We start from the raw sequence: 23,909 nt of genomic DNA on the forward strand, positions 1-23,909 counted from the left end.
TAAGGCGTTCCGCGTAGTACTATAATGAGAATATATAGATCGAAACTCGCTGATCTGTTAATTGCGATGGAAAAATCGACATACAAAGTGTACAGGGCCACCGACCTTTCCAGAGAAATTCAAAAAGCGACATCGAAAGTGGTACGTCTTGATTTTTATTGATTCTATATGCTATATCGAAGTTGTTTAAGATTTACATTATACTTCCTCTAGTCCCTACCACGTTAATAGTTACCATACTCCCTTGGTATTTGCAACACTCGCACAAAAGCCTTCCGTTTGGTTTGATGCCTAGATGGGCGATGAGTTACAGCTTTACGGGCTGTTTAGTTTTGCAGGTCGCGGTGGTCACCTTCTTATGTTTCGAATACGCGCTAACGGACACCATAAAGTTAAGCATCATGATACAATTGAAACTTCACTTTAAATATCTGAAGTTAAGCGTTCAAGAGCTGATCGCAAATGCAAAAGATGAATTTTGCATGGAGAACGAATTGGAAAGCTGGTCGGTCTGTCAGTATGATATACCTTTCGTATACCTCCAAAAGCAATCGAAAAGAGTTATCGACCATTATAATTACATCATCCAAGTTGCAAGCGAAACGGAATTGATATTTAACAAATGTGTGCTGTTTAGTTTTATTAGCATGTCGTTTGTGATTTGTCTCGCCATGTTGCGGATATCAAATGTAAGTAAACTAATAAACCAAAACTCTGCTAAAATAAAGTTCTTCGACAGATGCAACAAGTTAACACCGAACATTTAGAGTTTTTATTTTATATAATTGCGCCTTTGATAGTGTTTTTCGTAGATTGCTATTTTACACAGGAAGTGATTACAGAGAATGAAGCTTTCGCTTACTCGTTTTACGAAATTGATTTTATTGGAACCCACTTGGCATTCCAAAAATGTTTAATTTTATGTATCGCAAGAGCTCAGAGGTTAGTTTCATTTACGATTGGAAAATTTGTGCCTCTTACGATGGTTGCAACAATTACAGTAAGTTGTGAATGTAAGTTGAGATTTTTCCTAAGTATTTTTATTATTCTCAGATCGTGAAAGCGTCATTTTCCTACTACACCTTGCTGAAGAGCCGCAATAAGGATTAGGCATTATGGGTATTATGTAATGGGTAGTATGCAAATGTAACATTATAGCCTATAGGTAACGGTATAGATTTTTACGGACATTGTTAAGACATTGACGTTTTCCTGCATCAGAGTTTCATTTTTGGTATCGCTTTCACAGTACTAATATTGACATTAACGGTGCCCCGGTGCCCGATTGTCGTTAGATGTTAATAATATGGCGCATTCGATCAAGTTTTGCTTATAAAAATCGGTGGAATTTAAACCTGAGATGGAAAACCAATTCTAAAGGTCCACGCCAGTTATATATCAGGAGTCATCGGAAGCAAAATTGGCTCTATGAATTGTAGGATATTATACAGTGTACAGTACAATAGTACCTTTTGTTGCAATTAATTTAAAATTTTAAAATTAACATGTCACGTAGGATTGTTTCTTTTTTGGTGTGGATATAGTGGAACGCGCCAAATTTAAAGAATTCGTTTCAACATTACCAATTGTACGTAACTTAACCCAGAGAGGTCGTTGCGCCAAACTAAACGTTCAAACTCGAAATCTATGTGTAAGATAACCCCTTACTTTCGTTCACCTATCGATTATGGGGCCATTGTATTCCTAAGTGTTGATTTCGCTGCACGAACCATTTTATAATTACTGTAGTTTCGCCTAATTATTTTTAGGTACAAATTTTCATGTAAGGTCGTTAAGGTAAGCGTCGTCACTTGTCAATGCCCTTATGTAATTAGTGTGTTTATTCGTTAAGCGTTTCTCTACATAAACTACAACCAGCATACGTGGGTTTTATTTTCCCTCCCATTGCCGACGAACCGAAACCAGCCCTGCACCCATAAGGGTGTTCCGCTACATGTTGTAGGGTGACGTTAAACGGAAATTTAATTAAAAAAATTACATTGCAAGAACAAATTTTGAAAATGGTAATTTACCGATTAAAAATAAGCTGCGAAAAATTAACCAACAAAAAACCCGCCACCAAATTAATATAAATAATTATTATTCTTAAATTTAAAATGAACGAATTTCAATCTAATAAACGTTCGAAATTTACCTCTGCTTAACCCACGTATTGGCGACCCTGGACTTAGGAGATTAATTGACAAGAAATTTTCTTTCACAAAACACGTGAGGCAAATTACGGCGAACACTAGAAGGCGTTCACTAGCCTCAGCAGGATATTACACAACAGAGGGGAGGGTAGAGCTAGAGCTCCAAAAAAAGGTATTAGCCAGTGGTGCCCAATCTACAGAATTATTCATTTAGAAGTAGGCGATTTCCTATGTCTACGTTTAAATGACAAAAACTCTTTTGAAAGATGCCTAATTATTATGCAACCTTGCAACATGCGCACGCATTCTGCACTGTCATTCTGAATTTTAATAAAAGCGACAGTAAATAGTATGCTTTTAAGTTATAATTAAGAGATATTAAATTCGGCCGCTATTACCCTTAAGTTTCCTATGGGATTCTCTTCCACAAAAATGAAAATGTTCAGTTTCCTATCCTCCGTTAAAATGGAGGGTTGTTTGCAGTGTCTTATGTGTATTGCATTTAAACAACAACTAATTTTAAAGTGATCAACACAGAAACTAAGTCTCTTACGCTTCTTAAACTGTTACCGACATTATACCAATTAACAATCTCAACTATTTCTTCAGTTGAATACATCGCACACAAACAAAAATAAAAATACGAATTATTATTATATTATATATTAGGGAAATCAAATACATCCCTATGTCTACTTCTAAATAATTATTACTGTATAGTGCAGTAATTATGCAGGCATCTGGAGCGTGGAATGACAATGTATAGTTGGATGAATAGGAAAGATGCCAGTCATGGACGAAACTGCTTATTCCAGTCCTCAGATTATGGCACAAAAGAAGACAAGGAAAGGCAAATTGATCACATCACTCAGTTTCTGACAGGACATACAGAAAACGGGAAATATCTACCCCGCTTCCATATTAGATCTTTCGAAATAAAAAATTGCTGTGTCTACCTAATTACAATGAAATGCGTGGAACTCGATTCTGGAATAGCAAACGATTTCGACATCTTAATAAAGAGATTTTGAAATCTCTCTTATCAAAACCTGCGTATCATATTAACGTAGTGGCAATCTCGGTGCTGCGTTTCGATTTTTTGGCAAATCACAACATGTTCATCTACGAGCTCATGCAAAATGACTAGCGATCTTACAAAGAGGATAGCCAAAAACTTTTGAAAATACCTATTTTATTTATTTGTTACAGATGATAATTTACTGAAGTTCTTACCCAAAGCGAAAGATCATCCGATCCCTTCTATTGTAATCATAAAACTGCAATGAATGGAAAATAAAGGCCGTTGCATGTGGCTCAATAAACAATAAAATATATGAACGTTATTTGTCAACGAATAAGTTTTGATTTAATTCAAGGAAAATTGATTATGAAATGGCATTGGGTGCGCTCACGTTTAATCATAAAGATCAATAAAAGATTTATTTGACATCTATTATGAATAAAAGATAAAAGAAACAATGACAATTATTTACAGCCGAGCAAATCTAGGCTACCTCCACGATGAAGTTTGTAAATTGTCAACGGTAAACTATTGCCTCCGTTTTCGCCCGCATACATATCGGCGACGTATATGTGTATCACATAATTTTTAATGTAATACCGCAACAATAATTTATTATATGGTTAGTATGTTCAAAATTAACGCTGTCGTTTTGGCCGTAGGTGACGGTCGAGTCGGTAAGTGTAATCTACTTCTTTTAATGAACGACTTAATCCTACTGTTTAAATAGTGGGCGCTGATTTACGTTCTGAAACACATTTTTTCAATAATTGAGGGCTATAACCTAATAGCGGAACGTATAACAAGAAGTTTAATGTTATTCTAAACACTATTACTTGCCTTAAGTTTTAGTAATGTTACGCTTCGTCTGTTTTATTGATTTTGTTTTATCCTAAGGGTGTGATTTCTATTTAAAAGCTCGTCTTGTTAGGCTACTCGTATATGGTTTAACAAATCTCTAACCGCAAAATTAATTATATTCATCTTTGTCATGTGACTCGGATTTTTCTAGTTTCGCTTACAAATTACCTTAATTAATAGACAATAGTAATAGGCACTTCTGCAACTGCCAAAGTTTTTGCAGTGAGTTTCGACAACCAGACAAAGTAGACATTATTATCAGATAGGTACAACTTATGAAAATGAAAACAAGCAAAACCGAAAATGAGGCAGATGGTTCGAGTCAGTTTAATCCTTTTTACAACGATGATGTTATGTACTGAAGCAGAAAACAGAATGATAATAAGTACTTCAAATTCTAGTTATGGTAATTAATAAAGTTGGTATTAGACGGTTTATTGTAATACACTGTTTGAACTGTCGTAGTGATCACGCGCACTAGCGCGGAATAAAGTTTTGCAAAGTGGTGTAAGATAAAAATAAACGTCGAAAATTATTTCCTCACCAGTAATGTGTCTTTTTTTCCGATTTTTATGTAAATAACTATGAATAATTCGCTAGTGCTTATATAGTTAAACATTGTTTGTGCGAGGAGATGCGCATGATTGCTATGTTGAAAAGAAAGTAATATTTTACTTCGTAAATTCAAGATGGCTCATAGTGTGTGCGGTAAATTCGCTCACCAAATAGTAGCTTCAGAGCAATTCATGATCTCGAAGGCTACCCCCAAAACGAGATTCACCTTAACAAATATCTACTGAATTCAATTCTAAATTTCCCATAAATTTAAACTTATCTCGGAAAACTACCCCTTTCGGCCTATGTATCGAAGATCCTTTTGGAGTAATCGCCCAAAAGAAATTTGGCAATGCTATTATCATTTATGTGTACTTAAATAATATTAATTCTTTTTCCGCAACTTTTTTCGTAAAATATCAAACTCAAATTTACTTTATTCCTGCCTCTGGTGTGTTATTCGTTCATAAAAATGCAACTATTAGGATGCTAGCCGTCGTCGTCGTCGTCGTCGTTCGTCTAATTGCTGTAACTGCTAAGCGAGCGGCCCGAGTTCGATTCCCTGTCGATGCAGAATTTTTTTAATTTTATATATTGAGAATTTCTACATTTCGCCAGACTAATGCTCAGCCTTGATGTAGGATGTCTCACAGGATCGTAGGTATTTCTATTTCTAGTTTATGATTAGAGCGTAAGAAACTGCAATGGCGTCTTCGTAGATGTTTCAATACTGAAATAAATCCTCAAGAGTTTGTTCATTTGTATACAACATCCTTACTTACACTAAACGTAAATAATTAGAATTTAACACTTTTCAATCCCAAGATAGACAATGTGCAATTTAAAACGAGTTCAATAAATCTTTGAATTTAAAAATTATGAATTAATATGCTATGCTAGATGCACACATAACTGATTGTGGGTTTTACTCATGTTCTATTAGCAATGCAAAATACACTATTATTGATAATAATAAATAATAAAGAAATTACTGAGCTCGATTTCGCCATTCAGTACAGATATATAAAAATACTAAGAGTTTGTTTCTGATACTAATGTGCCGCGAATGAAAAAGCGTAAACGGATGTCAACGTAGCGAAAAGTTCGAAGGGTGCGAATATCCTTAATGACCTTAACGGAGCCTTGTTTGGTTTCACGAACTTTAAAATTGTGGTTGTGGTCTTGCAGTGATGTACTAGTTCTACTCGCCCTTGACGTTCCTCACTCCTGAAAGCTATACGACTTTTGACGTCTAACCGTCTTCCTTAACACATCTACCGCTTGCGATAGTATGGTTGGCTTTGAAAAGTTGCCAAGTGACGGGTTGTCAGCCCTCCGATCACTTTCCAAACGGACGATTTGAAATCTTGATCATACCTGAAAACAGATATCATTACACGGAACTCCGTCGACCAATTGCAAATCTTCGATATGCCTTATGAATCATCACGAATATTAGTGGGCGATCGTTCTGCATTGTTCTATACTACTCCGGTATTTACCATACCAATTAGGAAAATTGCAGGAAAACCTAATTCAGAGTAGTCGGCAGAATGCTCGAAACTGATTTAAGGAAATTCCCACCTCTGCCACAGATGAAAAATTTTACCTCAACCCAAGTTCGAACATCCGACCTTCCGGCTATGTAGCCCAACGCTCTACTACAAGAAAAACTCGAGGTGTTGTAATTAGGAGTATTTCTTCTTAAAATTTTAGCTTTGCAAATTCCGCGTACGTATTCGGCGGTCTCGTTAACATTTTTGCGTAGTATATTAATTGGTTTCATTACATGGTACATATTTAATAGAGGTACATACCAAAAAACATCCTGCACTAATTCAGTTCCTTCAAATAAAAAAAATGACAAAAAATTGTATGGGGTTTCCTGGTAATTTTCTGTTAAAATAAAGGTTGACACAAACAATACAACAATGTCTGGAAACATAAATTACGCCCAACTTCACTTACCATATACAATCTCTCCCCCCCCTTTTTTTTTAAAACAAGGAAAACAAAAGTTGTAACGTCCCGTGGTTTCGTTGAATGTACTCTTAGTTTGGGTGACTGACTGAATGCGCTCTTAGTGTGTTAGGAGTTGAGGTACCATTGAGATTGAGAAAATATCACTTTTCCTTTTGTCATTGAAAAGACAGGTTTTTATTTTGCGAAAGATGTTGATATCTGAAGTGGAAAATTCTAGGGTTATCAAGCTAAATTTGTCCAAGTTATTTATCTAAGCGTATTTACGCCACCAGGGATTGTTTGTATCTTTCTGAGGTCAAGTTATTTTCATAGGATTTCTTATTTTGTTAACACGTTTATTTTCAAGTTATGCTATACGTTTTAATTTAATTACCCATCTTTCTTTTACCTATATCACAATCCGAAACCCATTTATTAACATACGTAAGTTTGGATTAATTGGATTTTTGTTTGATTTTAGCATTGTATTTGTTGAGTGTATCTTTCGTGCAACTTTAATGAAGTACCATTTTCTTATGAAATGCTAAAACGAGTTCACCAACCTATGGTTGATATATAATCGCAACTCAGAAAAGTATGATCACAATCTTCTTCGTATGTTCTAAATAATCACAAAACATCAGTAAACACTAGCAGTGTCGAAATTTAGCGCGAAACAAAATTGGTGATCAGGTACGTATGAGTTATTAGTATACGTATCATTTCATACAAAAATTAAAAAGTGTATCCTCTCTTCTTAATGGATAAATACCCCCTACGTAGACTCTCTACTATCATCATTGCGAACTAGAATGCTAACGGCCTACTAAAACAACGCCATATCGTTATTGCTTTTCTGTACCGACACAACGACGACGTATTAATTGTTACAGAAACTCATTCAACAACAATTTCAAATACCACTCTATAATATCTACAGAAATGATCGTATCTCCAAGTACCCCTCGGGACTCAGGAGGTGTGGGAATACACAACCCTTATGACCCTGATATCTGCCTTTTCTACTCCCATTTATTACAGAGTCCTGCCTGAACTAGACTCCGATCACCTCCCAGTATTACTTACCTTTGAGTTGAGAGCACGCCATAAGTAACCCAACCGTTTCATAAGCTAATAATAATAATGCTTTTATTAGAATAGGCGTAGTTCAGCTATAGGGCTGCTCTTCCACTAAACCTATACAACTGGTAAGCACAAATTAACAACGCATTTACAATAACGGTGGCAAACTAACAAAACAATTAACTTTAACAAATATCACGTCATTGTTGTGATAACAGAAACACTTTATATTTAATTTTAAACAACGATTTAGGATTAATTAATGGAAGAAGTAGCTGGGACCTCTTCCATACTACTTTTATTGAAATTTGTATATTAATCACTCAACCATGGAAAGCGAATACGCTAATCTGTTTATAATAATTATATGAAAAAAAAACTTGTCACATATTTTGTGCATGTTATAGTTGGGTGATTGCTTCTCGAAATGTTTAAATGTTACATATACCTACCTAGTAGGATTGTGAACGATTTACCTAATTTTTAAGGGTGTTGATACGTAAATGATTCGTAATCGCACAAAATAAACAATTCATTAACAGATTCTACCGTAACTAATTTGCTCTACGAGAAAATATTGTTGAGATACAATCTATTACACCTTTCAGTCCTTGGCGAATTGATTCACTTTAAGATACCCTTTGGATGTAAATTTGCATATTCAAATAAGATCAAATATTGCATTATATTCAGATTATAATGTGTTATAGAGGTGGATAAAGTGCCATACCTTGTCAAAATCTGACACGTGATTGTAATTTTAACACGTTTACTTTATTAACTTTACACTTCAGCTGTCTTACAAGTTTCTACGTGGACCGCGGCACCGGTAAGGGAATTATTTGCAAACTATCGTCTGACATTTTCAACAAAAAATTTACAGCAGGATCAAAAATTATTGCAACCGTTCGCTTAAAAATTGAAATCGGTTCTAAGAATTTCTACAAGTTTAATCGTATATTGTCTACGGTATCCTTTGAATTATTTATAATGGACGTTATTAGTGTAACAAGTGAACTATTGTCTTCTAAACTAAATAGTAGGCAATCTTTGTGTTATTAATATGCTAATAGTTGCATTGTTCGAAGATACAAGATAAAGGCGTTTAGTGTTATTGAAACAAATAATTTAAGTAAAATATTGCTAAGGAGGATGGGTACTCCAAATGTTCGGTTTGGCTACACATTCACACCTAAAACTTGAGGGTTGTAGTGTCACACCTTGGTATCTATTATAATAAATTTTCTAGGTTACACATAAATAATCTGAAACGACATACCACGCCAACATACACATTGATGTGTGGTATCAATTTTCTATTGTTGCAACATTCACACCAGTTTAATCAGAATTATTTCCAAAGTGGACAGATCGAAATTTAACGTTCTTCAACCGCTGTAGCCGCGAATCGGGTTATTTTTTTTGGAATTAGAGCGGAAGGCTCATAAAACATGTAAAAATTATGCCTTCTTACCTGTAGCTAATTTACAGGAACGTAATAACATATTACGGAGTCGTTTTTAATCTTCATAATAATCATAAATAAAGTACATTATTAACAGACAGAACACAGCCGCTGGGTACGTTCTTGACATTTGTAAGATGTTGTTTAAAATAAAATATTTAAAACTTGCAGTTTTAGTTACCTATGAATTATTTTAATGTGCATTTAATGTACATAAGTCCGTCATGTCGCTTAAAGGGCCGTAAGCAGTTTGCACAGCTCCTATTTAGATATACAAAGATACAAAGGCCCGGAAAACTGATTTGTTACTAAATTAGTTACCAGTGCAAGGTTTCGGAAAAGTAGATCGTAGTGGATAAATCATATCTTTACACCGTGTCGGTGATAGTGGCATTGTGCTAAATGTTACTTGAAAACTGAGTAATTTGAAGGTCGTTTAGTATTGTCTTTGCCTTTGGTTCAATAGCATATGTAATAGTATCTCATTTGTATCGAAGCACCCCTTTTCCGCCTTGAAGTTCATGTCCGAAGTGATGACCGCATCGTATGTTTGCGAAGGCGATCAGTTTTGCTGAACACCCGGTATCTAGAAGCGTTTTAAGTTGGGTGCTTCGTTACTAAGTAGCTTCTGAATTTACAAATTTGCTCTAGGAGACGAGGAGTATATATTTTGTTTAAGTGTTTGTCTTACAGCCGGTAACGAACGTAAATTAAGTAGCCGCCGAAAGCCCTCTTGCCAGGGAAGAAGAGAGAGAATCAATCTTATTAAGTTTTAGGTCCGTTAATTACCGATTCATCGATTTTAGTTTTCTAATGGTATACGACAATCCAGGAATGAAACCGGCAAGGTAGTTTAAGGAAATTATCAACTTGATAACCGCTTGCGCCGCTTGACCTCAGATTCTAAGGAACAAAAGAGCATTGTTGGACTGCCGAATTTGGAGATTTCATTCCGACTATTTGGATAAGTATAATTAAGCGTAATTAGGTGAATGGGTTACAGATAACAACCGCCGATTAAGTAGAGATTACATCTGTTAAGTGCGCGCTTAAAAACCTTGAAGTTCCATCGATTCCATATTTTTCCCATATCGAGTGCACAAGACGGGAATTCCAGTTTGTCCCTACTCAAATGGACGTTTAGATAAATTGAAGACGCAGTATGAAATAGTATCTTTTTACTTTTGCATTTTCGGAGCTGTTTTGCAAGTAGCGAAATCTTGAGCTTTGGAACCGTACCGTATTCACATCATCAATCTTTTGCTTTTTGTGTATTTAAATCTTTTACCATTTTGCTTGCCGTAAGTACGTTAATTTATCGAATTAGCTTTTGCAAAACCGTATCGTATTTAAATCTTGATCTTTGTGCTTCAACAGTTTTAAATCTGGATATTTTCAGTAAATTTTATTTTACATTCAGGCCGTTACCGAGACCGAGATAGCCCCATAGATACTTTTATGCAACGCTAGATCAAGTAGGTTTTAATTCACTTGTGCCCTATAAGATTGCCAAACAGTGGAAGTTATTCAGTCATAATTTTGGATGATCTTGATTTACAGTTGGTCCGACCACGTATGGGGAGTAGACTTCATCAAAATCTTCCAGACATTCGTTTAATAAGACCAGAACGTCGGTATCTGACGACTGGACGAGGATGTTCGTTTTCCTTATCAGTACGTGCACTATGAAGGGACGCTTTCCATTTTCCCTCTTCCATGCAAAGCAACATTTGATGGATTTCGGTGCTGCGAGGGGCACTGACCATCTTTAACATTTGCTGCTGCCCCTGTCCGGGATTTATTCAAGCGAGACAATTTTTCTCCTCTGTATTGATATCTCTGGCGATATTTTGCAGTGTTTTCAGTCAGGGTCTGTGAGATATCAGAACGACCATCAAGATTGTCTATCATTCTAGATGGTAAAATATGTTCCAATGGCCTTAGGTCCTGCAGAGTTTGACCAAGAGATATATAACCTGTTTTATCAGTTCAGGGTTTGGTTTATTTAGCTGGACGAATTATTTATTATTGAAGAAGATATAATTTACCTGGCTCATTTATCTGAATCTCAAAATCTGGTCACTTCGAAAACTTCCAATTACGATTACGCTTTGGATTGGAAATGATTAGCATTTTGTCACTAGAACCTATAAATTTTTAAATTATTGGTAAGAAATTATTTGATAGGTTTTTTAAAAATTAAATTAATCGATAACAAAAACAATTTCATAGCTTTCTACGGTAGGCATGTAGGGAATAACCGCTTAGTTCCCACGTCAAACTTTCAACAATACTGCGATAAAAGTATGTAAGAGAAAGAGTAATAGTTTCATTGTCAACAAATCTTTCTCAAAGATCAATAGATCCATATAAGGATCACGACTACCGATTGCAAATCAACGTCGACAACGATAAGTAGGTCGAAAGGACCTTGATTGCGTACAATTGCGTAACAATTCTAGCGCCACCGTGCGCTAAAAGGAAAGTAAAAACCATACTTATCTCGTTTAATGAAGCAGATCATTTTTATCTGACGGGATTATGTGCTTTAAATGGGTACGTTTTGTTATGCTCTAATCGTTTTATTACGATTGCAGTACGATTTCATACCAAACATGCATGCCAAATTCCATTTAGAGTAACAAAATTCTCAAAATGACTTTGATAACCACAACGCATTGTATTGGTTTATTGAGCATCATCTTCCACGACTTGTCAATTTATCTTCATAATCCTGAAAGAGGATTAAGATATATTACATACTTAAGCCTTATACAATTCCCAGTGAATGAAATAGTGACGTGCACTTTAAATAAGAATTGGATACGGTTAAGTCAAATTGACTTTAAATTTCATTTGGAATTATGTACAGCTCTCTGTTAGGATTATGTGAATTAGAGAGGTGCGTTTCTAAATTGAATATTAACTTCTTTCCCATGAGTATCATATTGTAATGGAACTGGAATAACGCAAAAAAGCGCTCATCCGGTCTTAAAATAATATAAAAAAACCTTGTACGCGTTTCGAATCATTGCAACACCTATACCTAATTGCAGTTAATTGGGCAATTAAAGTATTAACGCCAATGTCAAAGATTTCACGAAAGCGCGTCGGACTGACGACACGAATATTATTCTACACAATGAACGTTTGTGTGTGGAGAATTCACACGGAAACGGATTGTCTAAACAGGCGTAAAGCAAGCTGCCACACAGTATTGTAAATTAATTACGTGCTGATTATAGGTAGGATAGGCTCGTACTTTTACAATGAAATCCATTAATTTCGTTGCGATTAATTAACTTGATTATTGACTTAACGTTTTGAGAAGGTATATCGGAGAAACAATTAACTTTAATAGCCATTATAGGCGAAGGTTAGCATTTCATAATCTCAAAAAAAAAAACTTTGGTGCATACAAAGTGTCCCAACGAAAATTTGTACCCCCTATCGATTTTTACATCAAGGGGAGCGGAGCCAAATGTTATGCTGAATGATGAATGATACTAGGGTTAGCAACAATTTTTTAAATAGTCGAGGTAGAGTCAAATGAAGAAGTCCAAAAACTGAAGAATAAGTAAAAACATTTGACTACAAAACAACCAGTCGGTGATATTAGTTTAATTTTTGTTGTCTTATTCACCTCGTTATTATGTAAATTAGAACTTATTTCAGATTAAAATATAAAAACCAGGAAAACCAAGATATTTTGAAAAATATCAGAGATAGGTATAGGTCACTATTATCAAAAGTTGAAGGTTTTCCATTTTAAAAAAAGTGAAATTTTTAATATAAAGTTTTGTAACTTTGGATCTACAAAAAAACACCCTGTAAGCTATTTTTTTAATGTTGCATAGTAGATGTATTTATTTGACTTTTACTTAACCCAGGATAAAAGATATAAAACCTGGAATCAAAATTTAAGTAATAATTTTGACAATATACTATAATTATATATAATAATAATATAATAAAAAAGACGTTCAATTACGCGTAGAATTCAAAAATGCATTCAAATACAGGGGGTTCTATTTAAAAAAAATGTACCATTTTGGCGCCCTACTTTGTGGGCGTACCCTGTATAATTCCCAATATTTATAAAATGTGGAGAATATTCAACCATATCATAATACAAAAGCATTCTATCGAAAAATCTTATCTTCAAGGCATTAAGTTACTCCGCGCAATCGTGGACTCACCCTGTACATTGATATTTACACATCTTGACAGCGTCAATGAGATCAGAAGTATACATTATGTATAATAATCACCCTAATATTGATCCCTGAGGTACACTGGCGGTTAATGATCCAAAAGATATAATGAATTGTTATATTTTACTCGTGTATCCCAATTTTGTAGGTAACAAATAAGCAAATTTTATTTCGAAGAAGTGTGGGTGTGCAGTAGGGCAATTCTAAGGTTTTTTGGTCATATTAATTAAATTATCGATCAAGTGTAAATATATTTTAGCCCTTTTTTGTCGATGAACTCTTGAATTTTGAATTTCATTTTTTAAAAATAAAAGACCAGCAGGTTGGATGAAATTCAATGAGATTTATTTTTCTGATATGCCCCTATAAAATTGGTGGCGCAATCGAAGTATACGCACCAACTAGCGAGCTAAACATTGTCGAAAGGCAGCTAGAAATCCCAAAATGATTTTGTTGCCCTTTGAGTACATAGCAATAATTATTCTAAGGGCGAGTATTTCTTTATGGCATCTCTGCGAGACGTCATTTCTCCTTGATGATACAAACTTTTTGATTAACTTCTTATGGGCGAATATTTTAAGGATGGTTTTCCAGGCCAGATTCCTTGGGAGAGTATGTTCTATCTGACCTCCAAATTCTGAAGACTTACAGGGGCGAATTCTACAACTAACACCCCATATGACACAGTTCCATCAATTAATGACCAAACTCAACCATTCCACCACCTATAAAAGTAATTTCCAAAAATGATAATCTGCCTCTAATCTAATTTTCAGGTTGAAGAAGACACGCAATAATATTAACCTTTTCATTACTAGTTTCAGTAAATAGCATGAGTGGTGAGTGGTGACAGCGTTTTACGATATGTGCAATTACCGTTCTGGTCTTGCTTCTAGAGAAGCAGTAAATTGACGAAGAAATTAACTACTTGCATACTATTAACTTATTTTGTTAATTAAAACAGAAAGCACACATACAAATCCGCGCAAGTAAGATTGCGTGGTCAATTAGAAATGAAAATAAAAATGCAGGTAACAAATAATCCGGCCAGGTCTGAATAACACCTGTTAATGAGAACAGTATGGTTATCAGATGTGTTATCTATTAATTACTTGTTTCTGTAAAGTGCACGTAATTACAGAAGTTGTTTAAGCAAGTACCGGTTCTTAATGTCAGTCACAATTAAAAATATTCTTTGAAATCCGTGCTGCTGATTAACATTATGTATCGTTTATTTTAAAAAGTAACCTATAATTTTGATCTATTTATCTCAACGCTTTCAAAGTGAGTTATTTATTGGGTAAGATTTTTTTTTTAATTTATTCGACGGTTATCCTACACCTTATTTTTTACCCATCCTTTCCAAAAATAAACTACCTGTCCTTTCCATTTACATTTTTATAAATATTTATTTCGTTTCAAGTATATAATAAGTATATTTGCGCCCACCTCCATTAATTTTCGTCAAAAGTGAATTTAGGATTATGACCAATTTGCTATTTTCTTAAAAGAAAATTGGAGACATTAAATTAATGAGCAATAATTGCCTAAAGTAATATGAATAATAAATTTGTGTTGGTTCCCTTTTGGGTATAATTGCTCCTTCACAATGATATTATTAATTATCTGTATTTGGGATTGATTATCAACGAGCTCTATTTTCCGTCGTAAGAAGAGCTTCTTTTTCCCTCTAACACATTCTAGCAGTTAGTGCGAAGTGGGTGAGTTGAAAATTGTGCAAATTGCGTTGTATAACTGGTCAATCCTACTTGTTAGTTTAGTTCACAATTTTTTCAACCTAGGTGTCATCACGATCTAAAAATAATAATTAGGCGATAGAGAGACAGTTAGGAATTAAAGTGAATTTTTTTAGGCAATTCCTAACGAACAAGGAATAACTCGGAATAAAACTAAACAAGTAAAAAGGTTTTCGCCCTAAGGCGAGTAACTTCAGCGCATTTTCCATGCTGATCAGTACTTCCCAAAAGGCCATAGCTATGTGCGCTGTGTAAAAAGTAAAATAGTCGGCATTTTGCAGTCTGCGCATGCGTGGATTTGATTTTTACTATGTGCGATATGTTTACTTTTCCTAATGAGATTTGTAGTTTTCGATTTTACTACATGTGATATATTTTTCTTTACTAGAAGAATCTATGGTTAACATTTCAAAGAAATATCTTAATAAATAAAGAAGTTGGCACTGACTGCGCATGCTCACATCTAATTTTTGCAATATCAGTTATGGTTGCCTTTAACCGAAACATCTGTGATTAAAATTTCAAAAAGATATCTCGATAAATAACAGTTGATATTGCGCATCCTGCGCATGCGCGCATTAATCTGATGTTTACAATATGCGATACGTTTGCTTATTATATAAAAATATATTATATACTAAAAGCATCTTTGGGTAAAATTTCAAAGAAATATCTCCATAATTAAGAAAGTTGCCATTGCGCAGTCTGCGCGTGCGCACAACTGATTTTTACTATATGCAATATATTTGCCTTCACCAGAAGTATCTGTATGAACTCGGGCAGAAGAAGGCGGTTAAAAAGTTTTACATTTCAAATCAGTATTAAGTGCCGAAAATCTTGTGGTTGAGTTGTTTATGTAAGTATAATAGTTATTTATGTATTAAGGGTATAATAGTGATGTTTATATTCTCGAGGGCCTATGGCCTGAGAGCTTTTTAGTCGCCCGAGTGGTACTTTATGCCCGCGTATCACAGATATAAAATGTGCTCTGATAGGTTAGTAAGACATAAAATTTAATATCTTCAACCTGGACCCCAAATCTATGTTTACTTTTAACTGAACGGTTAACAAATCCGTTATCCAAAACCAAATGATTTTTCAACTGCAACATTGATGGTCTCGCTTGCTCTGGTAACACCGACCCAAACGATTGCAAAATCCTTCTATGGCCCAAGCACTGGTGGTATTGGTGGCTCAGACGCGAATAAATCCAAAATCTTCCAGAACCACCCTTAATACTGATTAACTAAGCCTTTTTAAGGGTGGCTTATAGTAATTAAATAACCCATTCTTTTTGTTAAGAGCCAATCAGATACCCGTTCGTCGTTTTTGGGGTGATTTGGGTCATGATGTTTCGGCTTCCAGCTCTATTCTCGTTTCCTTTAGTGTCCTTTAATTTAGTTCCTTGTTGACCAAATTTTTCGGAAAATGAACAGAAACGGAATCTAACACCGACAGCGATTTCCGGAACTAATATGAAGTGGCAGACAGTTCACTGACGTGTAACAAAAACGACCGCTAATTCCAGAAGTATCTTGCTAACTTTGCAATTACACCAGTGATACAATTTATTAGTGAAATGTAATTCCTAACCTGTTCGAACCTGAAACAAATCGTAAAAATCCCAATGTGAATTTCTAAAACGATTTTAATTGTTTCTAAGACGATTTCTGGTACTCTTTCTAAAAAACTACGAACCATTTTTCAAGAATCTTTTTCAGAAGATTTAGAACGACAGTTCCGTTGGAGGAATCCAATGCAATCTTCTAAATGGCCCACAGTTAATGAGTTAGTGTCAATAATAGTTGTTGGAGTGGCAATACTAATATACAGCGTATCTAATTGTGTTGCCTCTAATAGTATCGCCGATGATATTTATTGTTTAATTAAACGTGCCAAGTGTTTATCTATATAATTGACCGGTATGCAAAAAATTATCCCCTAGGCTTAAGTTCACCAATAACGTATTATGTACTAAATATTATACTGATCTGTTTTGGGATAAATAACGATAACCCTAATTCCCAAATTACGATCATGTTATGAATTTTAATGCGCCCTCGTAATGCCTTTTATCTCTAACAACGTTTATTTGATCTGTCGCTTATGTATATTAAACACGAATATATTCCTGCAATAAATAAGCCTAAACGATTTATTAAGGTCTAAGTAAAAAAAACGCCATTAAATAAAGATGTGCACATCGGGACACATTGATTTGCAGTACCGTCATTATGTTACTATTTTAAGTTACAAGCTGAACATGACAATTTGTATTGTTATAAATTACCACTAATGTATCCAATTTGAGAGTAACATCAATCAATTTCGTTAGACTTATAATTTGTGCTCATGACTGCATAAAATACCATTTTATAATGTCAATTTTGGAGAAAATGGTTGTAGAAGAAGAACACTTAGAGGATAATTACATTGAATTTGAATAATACTATCGTGATTAGTTACAGGCACAATGGATAATTTGTTCGTACATAATGTCGTATTATGATCCACGTTTTAATATAACCAAATCTTTAACAGACCTCCTGTTGAACAAAAATTTATTACCATTTTGGTAACAAACGAAACAATAAAATTTCGCTGGATGTAAAAGTCAACTTGATTTATTTGTAGGAGATAAAAGAATAAAGATTTATATTCGTAACGCTACCTTTGTTTTGTACCATTTAAGAAAAGTAATGATTTCTTAAATTATTTTAATTGTTATGTCGCGCTGAAGGAGTGAATATCGGCTTTTGGTGTAAATGGAAATTATGTTACTGCATCCTTCCTACATACCACTTTGTTTTATTATTGTGTAATAAAGGCGTCATTATAATCACTCGAAAACAAAAATAATGCCCGTGAATGGTTAACTTATAACTCAGGAAGCTACAAGTATGTCTCCATATAACCGCATGTCATAAGCCTCCCCACTGCGTTGGTTATTTCTGTAGTGTTAAAAGTGTCAGTATATAGCCTTAGTGTTACTTTGAAAGATGGGAATTGTCTGGAAAATTAATTGGTATGTCATTTTTGCGAAGTGAAAATATCTTATTTTTTTAACTTGTTCAATTAAAATAAATTCTCGATTTTGCATTCATTTGTAAAAGTCGAACTTTTCGTGACCCTTAACATCGTCGAACTATTTTCGATTTTATGTACGAGAAAACTCAGCCAGTTCCCGTATGAAGGCTAATAATTTGCGATGTCCTATTAAATAAATTTCTACAGCGGTGTGTATACGAAGCGTATATGTGATAAAATAAACTCCTCTAAGAATATTCTGTGTAACTGTGAACTGAAACAAAATGTAGAAATAAATCTTAAAGCACGCTACATACCTGATAAACATTCCACTATCTTTTACGTCTTGTAATTATTACCCAGACCTCAGGTTTGCTAGTAGCTAAGCTGGGTTAAAGGTTACAACAACTCCTGCTCGTTCTTGCGTAACCTCTAATAATTAAAAAAAAATAGCCAACTTCTATGGACGCACAAATCTGTACGATTGACAGAATCCTAATTATACTTAATTAGTACTTGCAATTGTTCTCGTGAAGTAAAGGAGGGTTTCAATTATTGCAGTAACTATAAAAGTGTAATTATATCTACAGTTCATGGATCCGTTTACTTTTATAGTACCTAATTGAAAAGTACAAAGTGAATCGTTAAAGATGAAATTAATATGCCAAAGTATACAAGTACAGGTATTGAGAGTGATACTGATGCAGAGAAACTTGATTTATTACCAGGTATACCTACTCCAATTTATGGGTGATCATAATTTTTTACTACCAATAAGTTCCAAAAGAGTGAGTACTTAATTTCATAGCTGGGTGCTTTTAGTTGATCAACTAAACACAAAGAATTATCCGTAATTACATATAAATAAAACAGTATTTTTGGTAATTGTAAACTGAATAGTATCTAGTAACTGTAAACAATGAGTAACGGATAAATATAGACCATAGCAGCTATCAAACCCGAAGTCTCTAGGTGGCCCAGGAACTGAGATGTCGATGGAACAGACAGACAGACAGAACACAGAAAATCGAGCACATAAGGTTCAGCCGTTTAGCCGGAAATGAGAGTACAGACGGACCGACATCATCGAGATTTTGTTTGATTCGGATTCCTGGTGCTTCAAAACGTGTATTTCCGCAAAAAAAGTGGGGGGGGGGTCATTTTTTACTCCAGTGCAATACCTGGCACTAACGTGAGGCTGGTAACAAATAATTTAACAGCGGTGAAACAAAATGCAAAATTGGGTTTAATAGTTTTCCTAAAAAACTATAAACATAATTTCACGAAGTTAGCATCGATTTTTGAGAGGGTTGATGATGATGATTTCACACTGATACACCACGAGTCTTGTATTCATAAAACCGCAACAATGGCTGCTGAATTTTTCCTCATTTTAGGGAGTGTAGTGGCATACAAGTATATGGGGACAATTGTACCATAGAATATTCACAATTGGTATATACGTATGACGTACGAGTGCGAAATATAACAGTGTAGCCCAAAGTCGATCGAGTATTGAATGTTTATAATGCCGTGATACCACGCATAATTTTATCTTTATTTGTTTAAACTGAATTTAGGTCAGTATTAGATAAAAATGCGAAATTATTGCTTTTGTTTAAATTGATGAAGCATTGTAGGATGATAAAGGTGTAGGTATCCCCTATGTATACAATTTGGACATCTGTGTTAAAAGTAAAGTGTTTAGATAAGAAAATAAGACAAAAAAATATGAATACCATAATACCTAGTTTGTCTTTTAATTAATTAATTTTTCAACGGACTGAATACCATAATCAGAAGATCAATTAACGTCTGAATTTAACAAAAAGAAGTCCGCATAACGCCAAGATCATACAAGTGTGAAAAGTAAGTTAGGGTTTAATTTTAGATTTAAGCTGTTTGAAATTGCTTTTCAATTTGGCCACGTGTGTTTACGAACTCACTAAATTTAGAGTCTTGAATAATTTTGGCAAGCCCACAGTGTGATTATGATTAAACATTGTGTGTGAAATTAAATTTTGTTTAAAATTTAACCCTGAAGTTGTGGATGACATTTCGATATTTTGTGTAGGTCATACTGGGCGACCAGGTCGTTCACAACAGTATTTATTTTTGGCACCCAAAAACGTGGGGCGGGATTAATGGTAAGCTTCACATCAATAAAAAAAAAGGACAAATTTAATTTTATTTAAGGGTTGTTTGAATGTTTTGCTTGAATTGGAATTATTTTTGTGCGAGAAGGGGAGGAAACAGAGCAATTAAGGCGAGAGTGTGTGGAAAAATGTCAGAAATATGACAGAGAAATAAAAAACGAAAGGGTATATTATGAACAATAGGCGTGTTTATAGGGCACAGTTTACGAAATATTGGGGGGAGGGGGTTGAATGAAAAAGGGACGCTCAGATTTTTTACGGTAGATGACAACATTAAAAGTTTTGAAACGTTTGAAAAAATTTTAACAAGTTATATTGTTGTGTAAACTGCAGCGGGTGTCGTTTCTCTAGGTTAAAATAATGTATGAAATAATGTGAAATAATAAAGATGAGAGCGTATAGTAAACAAGTAAAAAGGTTTTCGCCCTAAGGCGAGTAACTTCAGCGCATTTTCCATAAATTGATAAATACTTCCCCAAAGGCCACACCTATGTGCGCTATGTTTTTCATTACTAGAGGCATATATGGTTAAAATTTTAAAGAAATATCTTCATAAATAAGGAAGTTAACACTTACTGTGCAGTTGATATTGCGCGTCCTGCGCATGCGCTTATTAATCTGATATTTACAATATGCAATACGTTTGCTTTTACTATAAGCATCTTTAGTTAAAATTTCAAAGAAATATTTCCATAAATAAGAAAGTTGGCATTGCGCAGTCTGCGCATGCGCACATCTGATTTTTACTATATGCGTTATATTTGCCCTTACTACAAGTATCTGTGATTAAAATTTCAACAAAATATATTAATAAATAAAAAAGTTAACATTACGCAGCCTGCGCATGCGCAGTTCAATCGTCAAGATTTTCCTTGACTCAGGTCCTAGAGCTATACGCTACCGAATGCAAAAAGAACGAACTAAATATCTTGAAAACTGTAAGAGTAGTTAAGGCCTCGGGCAGACGGACGGACAGAGAAAGTGGCTGCAATAGCGCACCCAACTTCGTTGGAAAATGCGCTAAAAATGACAGCGTTGTCAATGTAGTTTCCGCTATACGCATTGGAAATAGCAGTCGGGACATCCTGTATCTAAAATACTTCAATTTATTTGGTAGGACTTTCCTTCAAAAAGACGCAGAATTGGAAAATGTGTTAAATTGTCACTTTAATGTTTTTTTTATGGTAAATTTAGAAATTTACAAATTAATTGACTTTATTTACTAACAATGCTACATGCAAGATAACGAAGGCAGGTGTTTATCAATACGGGTGACGAAGTGGTGTTTCGATAATCGCCGGGTATCAACGATATGGAACGGATGAGTGGGCGTTGCTTGACCTTTAAGTACGAATAATGGAAAAAAGGATGCTGATTAGCCTAAGTCGGATGTCTGGCCCTAATGTTGTTTGCCGGTCGACTGAACACGCGTATGTCACTGTTGCGGTAAATTTTTACGAGTAAGTTTTCTCTCTGTAAAACGTTTAAGTTTTTTTTACACTTGCGGTTCCGCAGTTAAAAGGACAGTCATTGTCAACCTTTTGATAATACGTTGTTAATTAAAAAATGTATCACTCGATCAGCCTTGTTAATTATTGATTCACCACATCCCACAAGTTATTGGGTTACCCAAGTTATGTGTTAAACAAAAGTGAATTTTAAAAGCCGTCAGCTCTGTGTAAAGTATTTGCTTTGTCGTTCATCGTATTCCCATTGTCCGGACCAGACCATTTGAATGTTTGACTAATCTGTGAGTACTTATTTTTCTTGAGATCTCTTGAATTGTTCTATATATCCAAAATATCCGGTCAGTTGTGCTTGCCCTCGTGCTTGCCGTTACCTAATGAACAACTACGCACACAAAAATCAACGGATGTTGCTTCTAAAACTTCACTTCTGTACTTTAATTGCGCTTGAATCTCGATTTGGATGACACTGGGTTCGTTTGAATTATTAATACAAAATTGGTTCTTTGATGATAAAGAAACTCCCTTCAACGGGCACTGAGAAAAGCATAAGAGATAAACGCTCAAATGACAACGCTCCGTATAAATTTTTTTTCCGAATAACGTTGGAATAAACTACGCTAAACTACCGCTGACTGCGATACACCAAAGGCGTCCAACACCAAACAAATATAACGACGCCCGTCTTCCCTTGCTATTTAAAAACATTTGCTTTTCCGTTCCACTTTCAATTGTGTTTTTGAAAAAATTAAATACATTTGTTTTCTTGTTGACGAAACCCCCCTATCCACAAGTTTTAATTAGCTTATGCAGCGATAACGAAACTTCTTATCGCAGCGACCGGAGATAACACTTTTCCAAAAGAATAAACTTAATCTTTTAACACCTAATATCTTTACAATTAAATAAACAAAATAGAAGAGACTATTTAAACAAAATTAGCAACATAAAATAATTCTTAAACAAAATCGGATTCGTTTCAATTACAAATGATATGACTAACATTGTGTTTAATCTCAAATAACAACCAATATTTAACACTTAAAGAAATTGAAATTCACACATACAGGGTGACTCAAAGATCAACAGACGCATCACAGAAGACGGGGTTGCAGTGGTATAAATGTTCTATAAATGGAGGAACTTACGGCGGGGCGGGTTTCATTAGACTGCGCCTAGTAGAAATCTGCTTAGAAATCTTGCTGAAAAATATCTTATCCCCATTGAAACATTGTTTGAGCCTCAGAATTTCTTTGAAAACCTTTTTTGAAATATTTTTGCGATTTTCCCTACAAACACTCCCAGCAAATAGTGTAGTGGAAGCTCGACTGCGGTACGGAGTATTACTGAATTGAATCCGGATTCGAGAATGGATACTTGTAAATATGTAGTAGACCTTGATTTAACATCCATCCACTAATGGTTCAAACAAAATAAAACAAGAAAAATTTTAAAAATGTTACATACCTTTTCTTGAAATTACAACTGCAGCAAGAAGTTTTTTTCTAATCACTTTGGAGTGATGCCCAAATATATCAAAATTATTCACAATTTTCGTCGGAGAACCTGTAAAACACATTGATTCAATGCACAGAAACGAGTTGTAGTGTTCCTGTCATACTCAATTTTTCATTGCTCATTGCTAGCGCAAAATGTTTTTCTGTCATTAATTTCGTCACGCAAACTCCAACATGCATTTATGCATAATAATGAACTTATGTGCTTTTTCTGCCTTCTGCCTTGGTCAGTTTTTCGGTAGTTTCTTTAGAAACGCGGCAAAAAGCGTGACCGAAATATAGTCTGGGATAAGATAATCTACGTATGAAAAATGCGGTATCGTCGTCTGCATTTTTGTCTCGGCTTTTTAGCTTGGTTGCTAATCCTTACAGTTAATGAGCTTTAAAGCTCGTCATAGGCTGCCTTATCAGTTATCAAACATATCTTACAGTTCGATTTACAAACATAAAGAGACCTAATAGTTATTTCACAAAAGCTTTTAATGCCAACAACACGATCGTTTCTCTGAAATGAGAAGAGTAATTAAATATTAGTTATAACAAACCTAAGAAGATATTAATTATTTTAAGGCACGCGAGTCGTGTGTTTTGGTTGCACCCTTCGAGATACAAGAATTAAAAAAATTCACATGGGAATGTGTTTGGTATCTATTGCATAAATGCGACACTCTC

At 34.6% G+C, this 23,909-nt stretch overlaps 1 protein-coding gene across 1 annotated transcript; it reads left to right on the forward strand.

Annotated features, from left to right (window-relative positions):
• Window positions 1–302: 302 nt before the first annotated feature.
• LOC116174524 (odorant receptor Or2-like) lies at window positions 303–1,110 on the forward strand. Its single transcript, XM_031492459.1, has 3 exons — window positions 303–689; window positions 740–1,000; window positions 1,054–1,110. Exons 1-3 carry the CDS (start codon window positions 303–305, stop codon window positions 1,108–1,110), a joined length of 705 nt encoding a protein of 234 aa, XP_031348319.1.
• The last annotated feature ends 22,799 nt before the right edge of the window (window positions 1,111–23,909 follow it).

This window comes from Photinus pyralis, unplaced genomic scaffold, assembly GCF_008802855.1.
Source record: "Photinus pyralis isolate 1611_PpyrPB1 unplaced genomic scaffold, Ppyr1.3 Ppyr1.4_LG6, whole genome shotgun sequence".
Classification (NCBI taxonomy): domain Eukaryota; kingdom Metazoa; phylum Arthropoda; class Insecta; order Coleoptera; family Lampyridae; genus Photinus; species Photinus pyralis.

What these genes read in the sequence shown, in the direction of transcription:
- LOC116174524 (XM_031492459.1), top strand. Translation starts at nt 303, where the DNA reads ATGAGTTACAGCTTTACGGGCTGTTTAGTTTTGCAGGTCGCGGTGGTC. An exon ending in CCATGTTGCGGATATCAAAT is followed by an intron (nt 690 to 739) that starts GTAAGTAAACTA and finishes GTTCTTCGACAG; the next exon opens with ATGCAACAAGTTAACACCGA. An exon ending in CGATGGTTGCAACAATTACA is followed by an intron (nt 1,001 to 1,053) that starts GTAAGTTGTGAA and finishes TATTATTCTCAG; the next exon opens with ATCGTGAAAGCGTCATTTTC.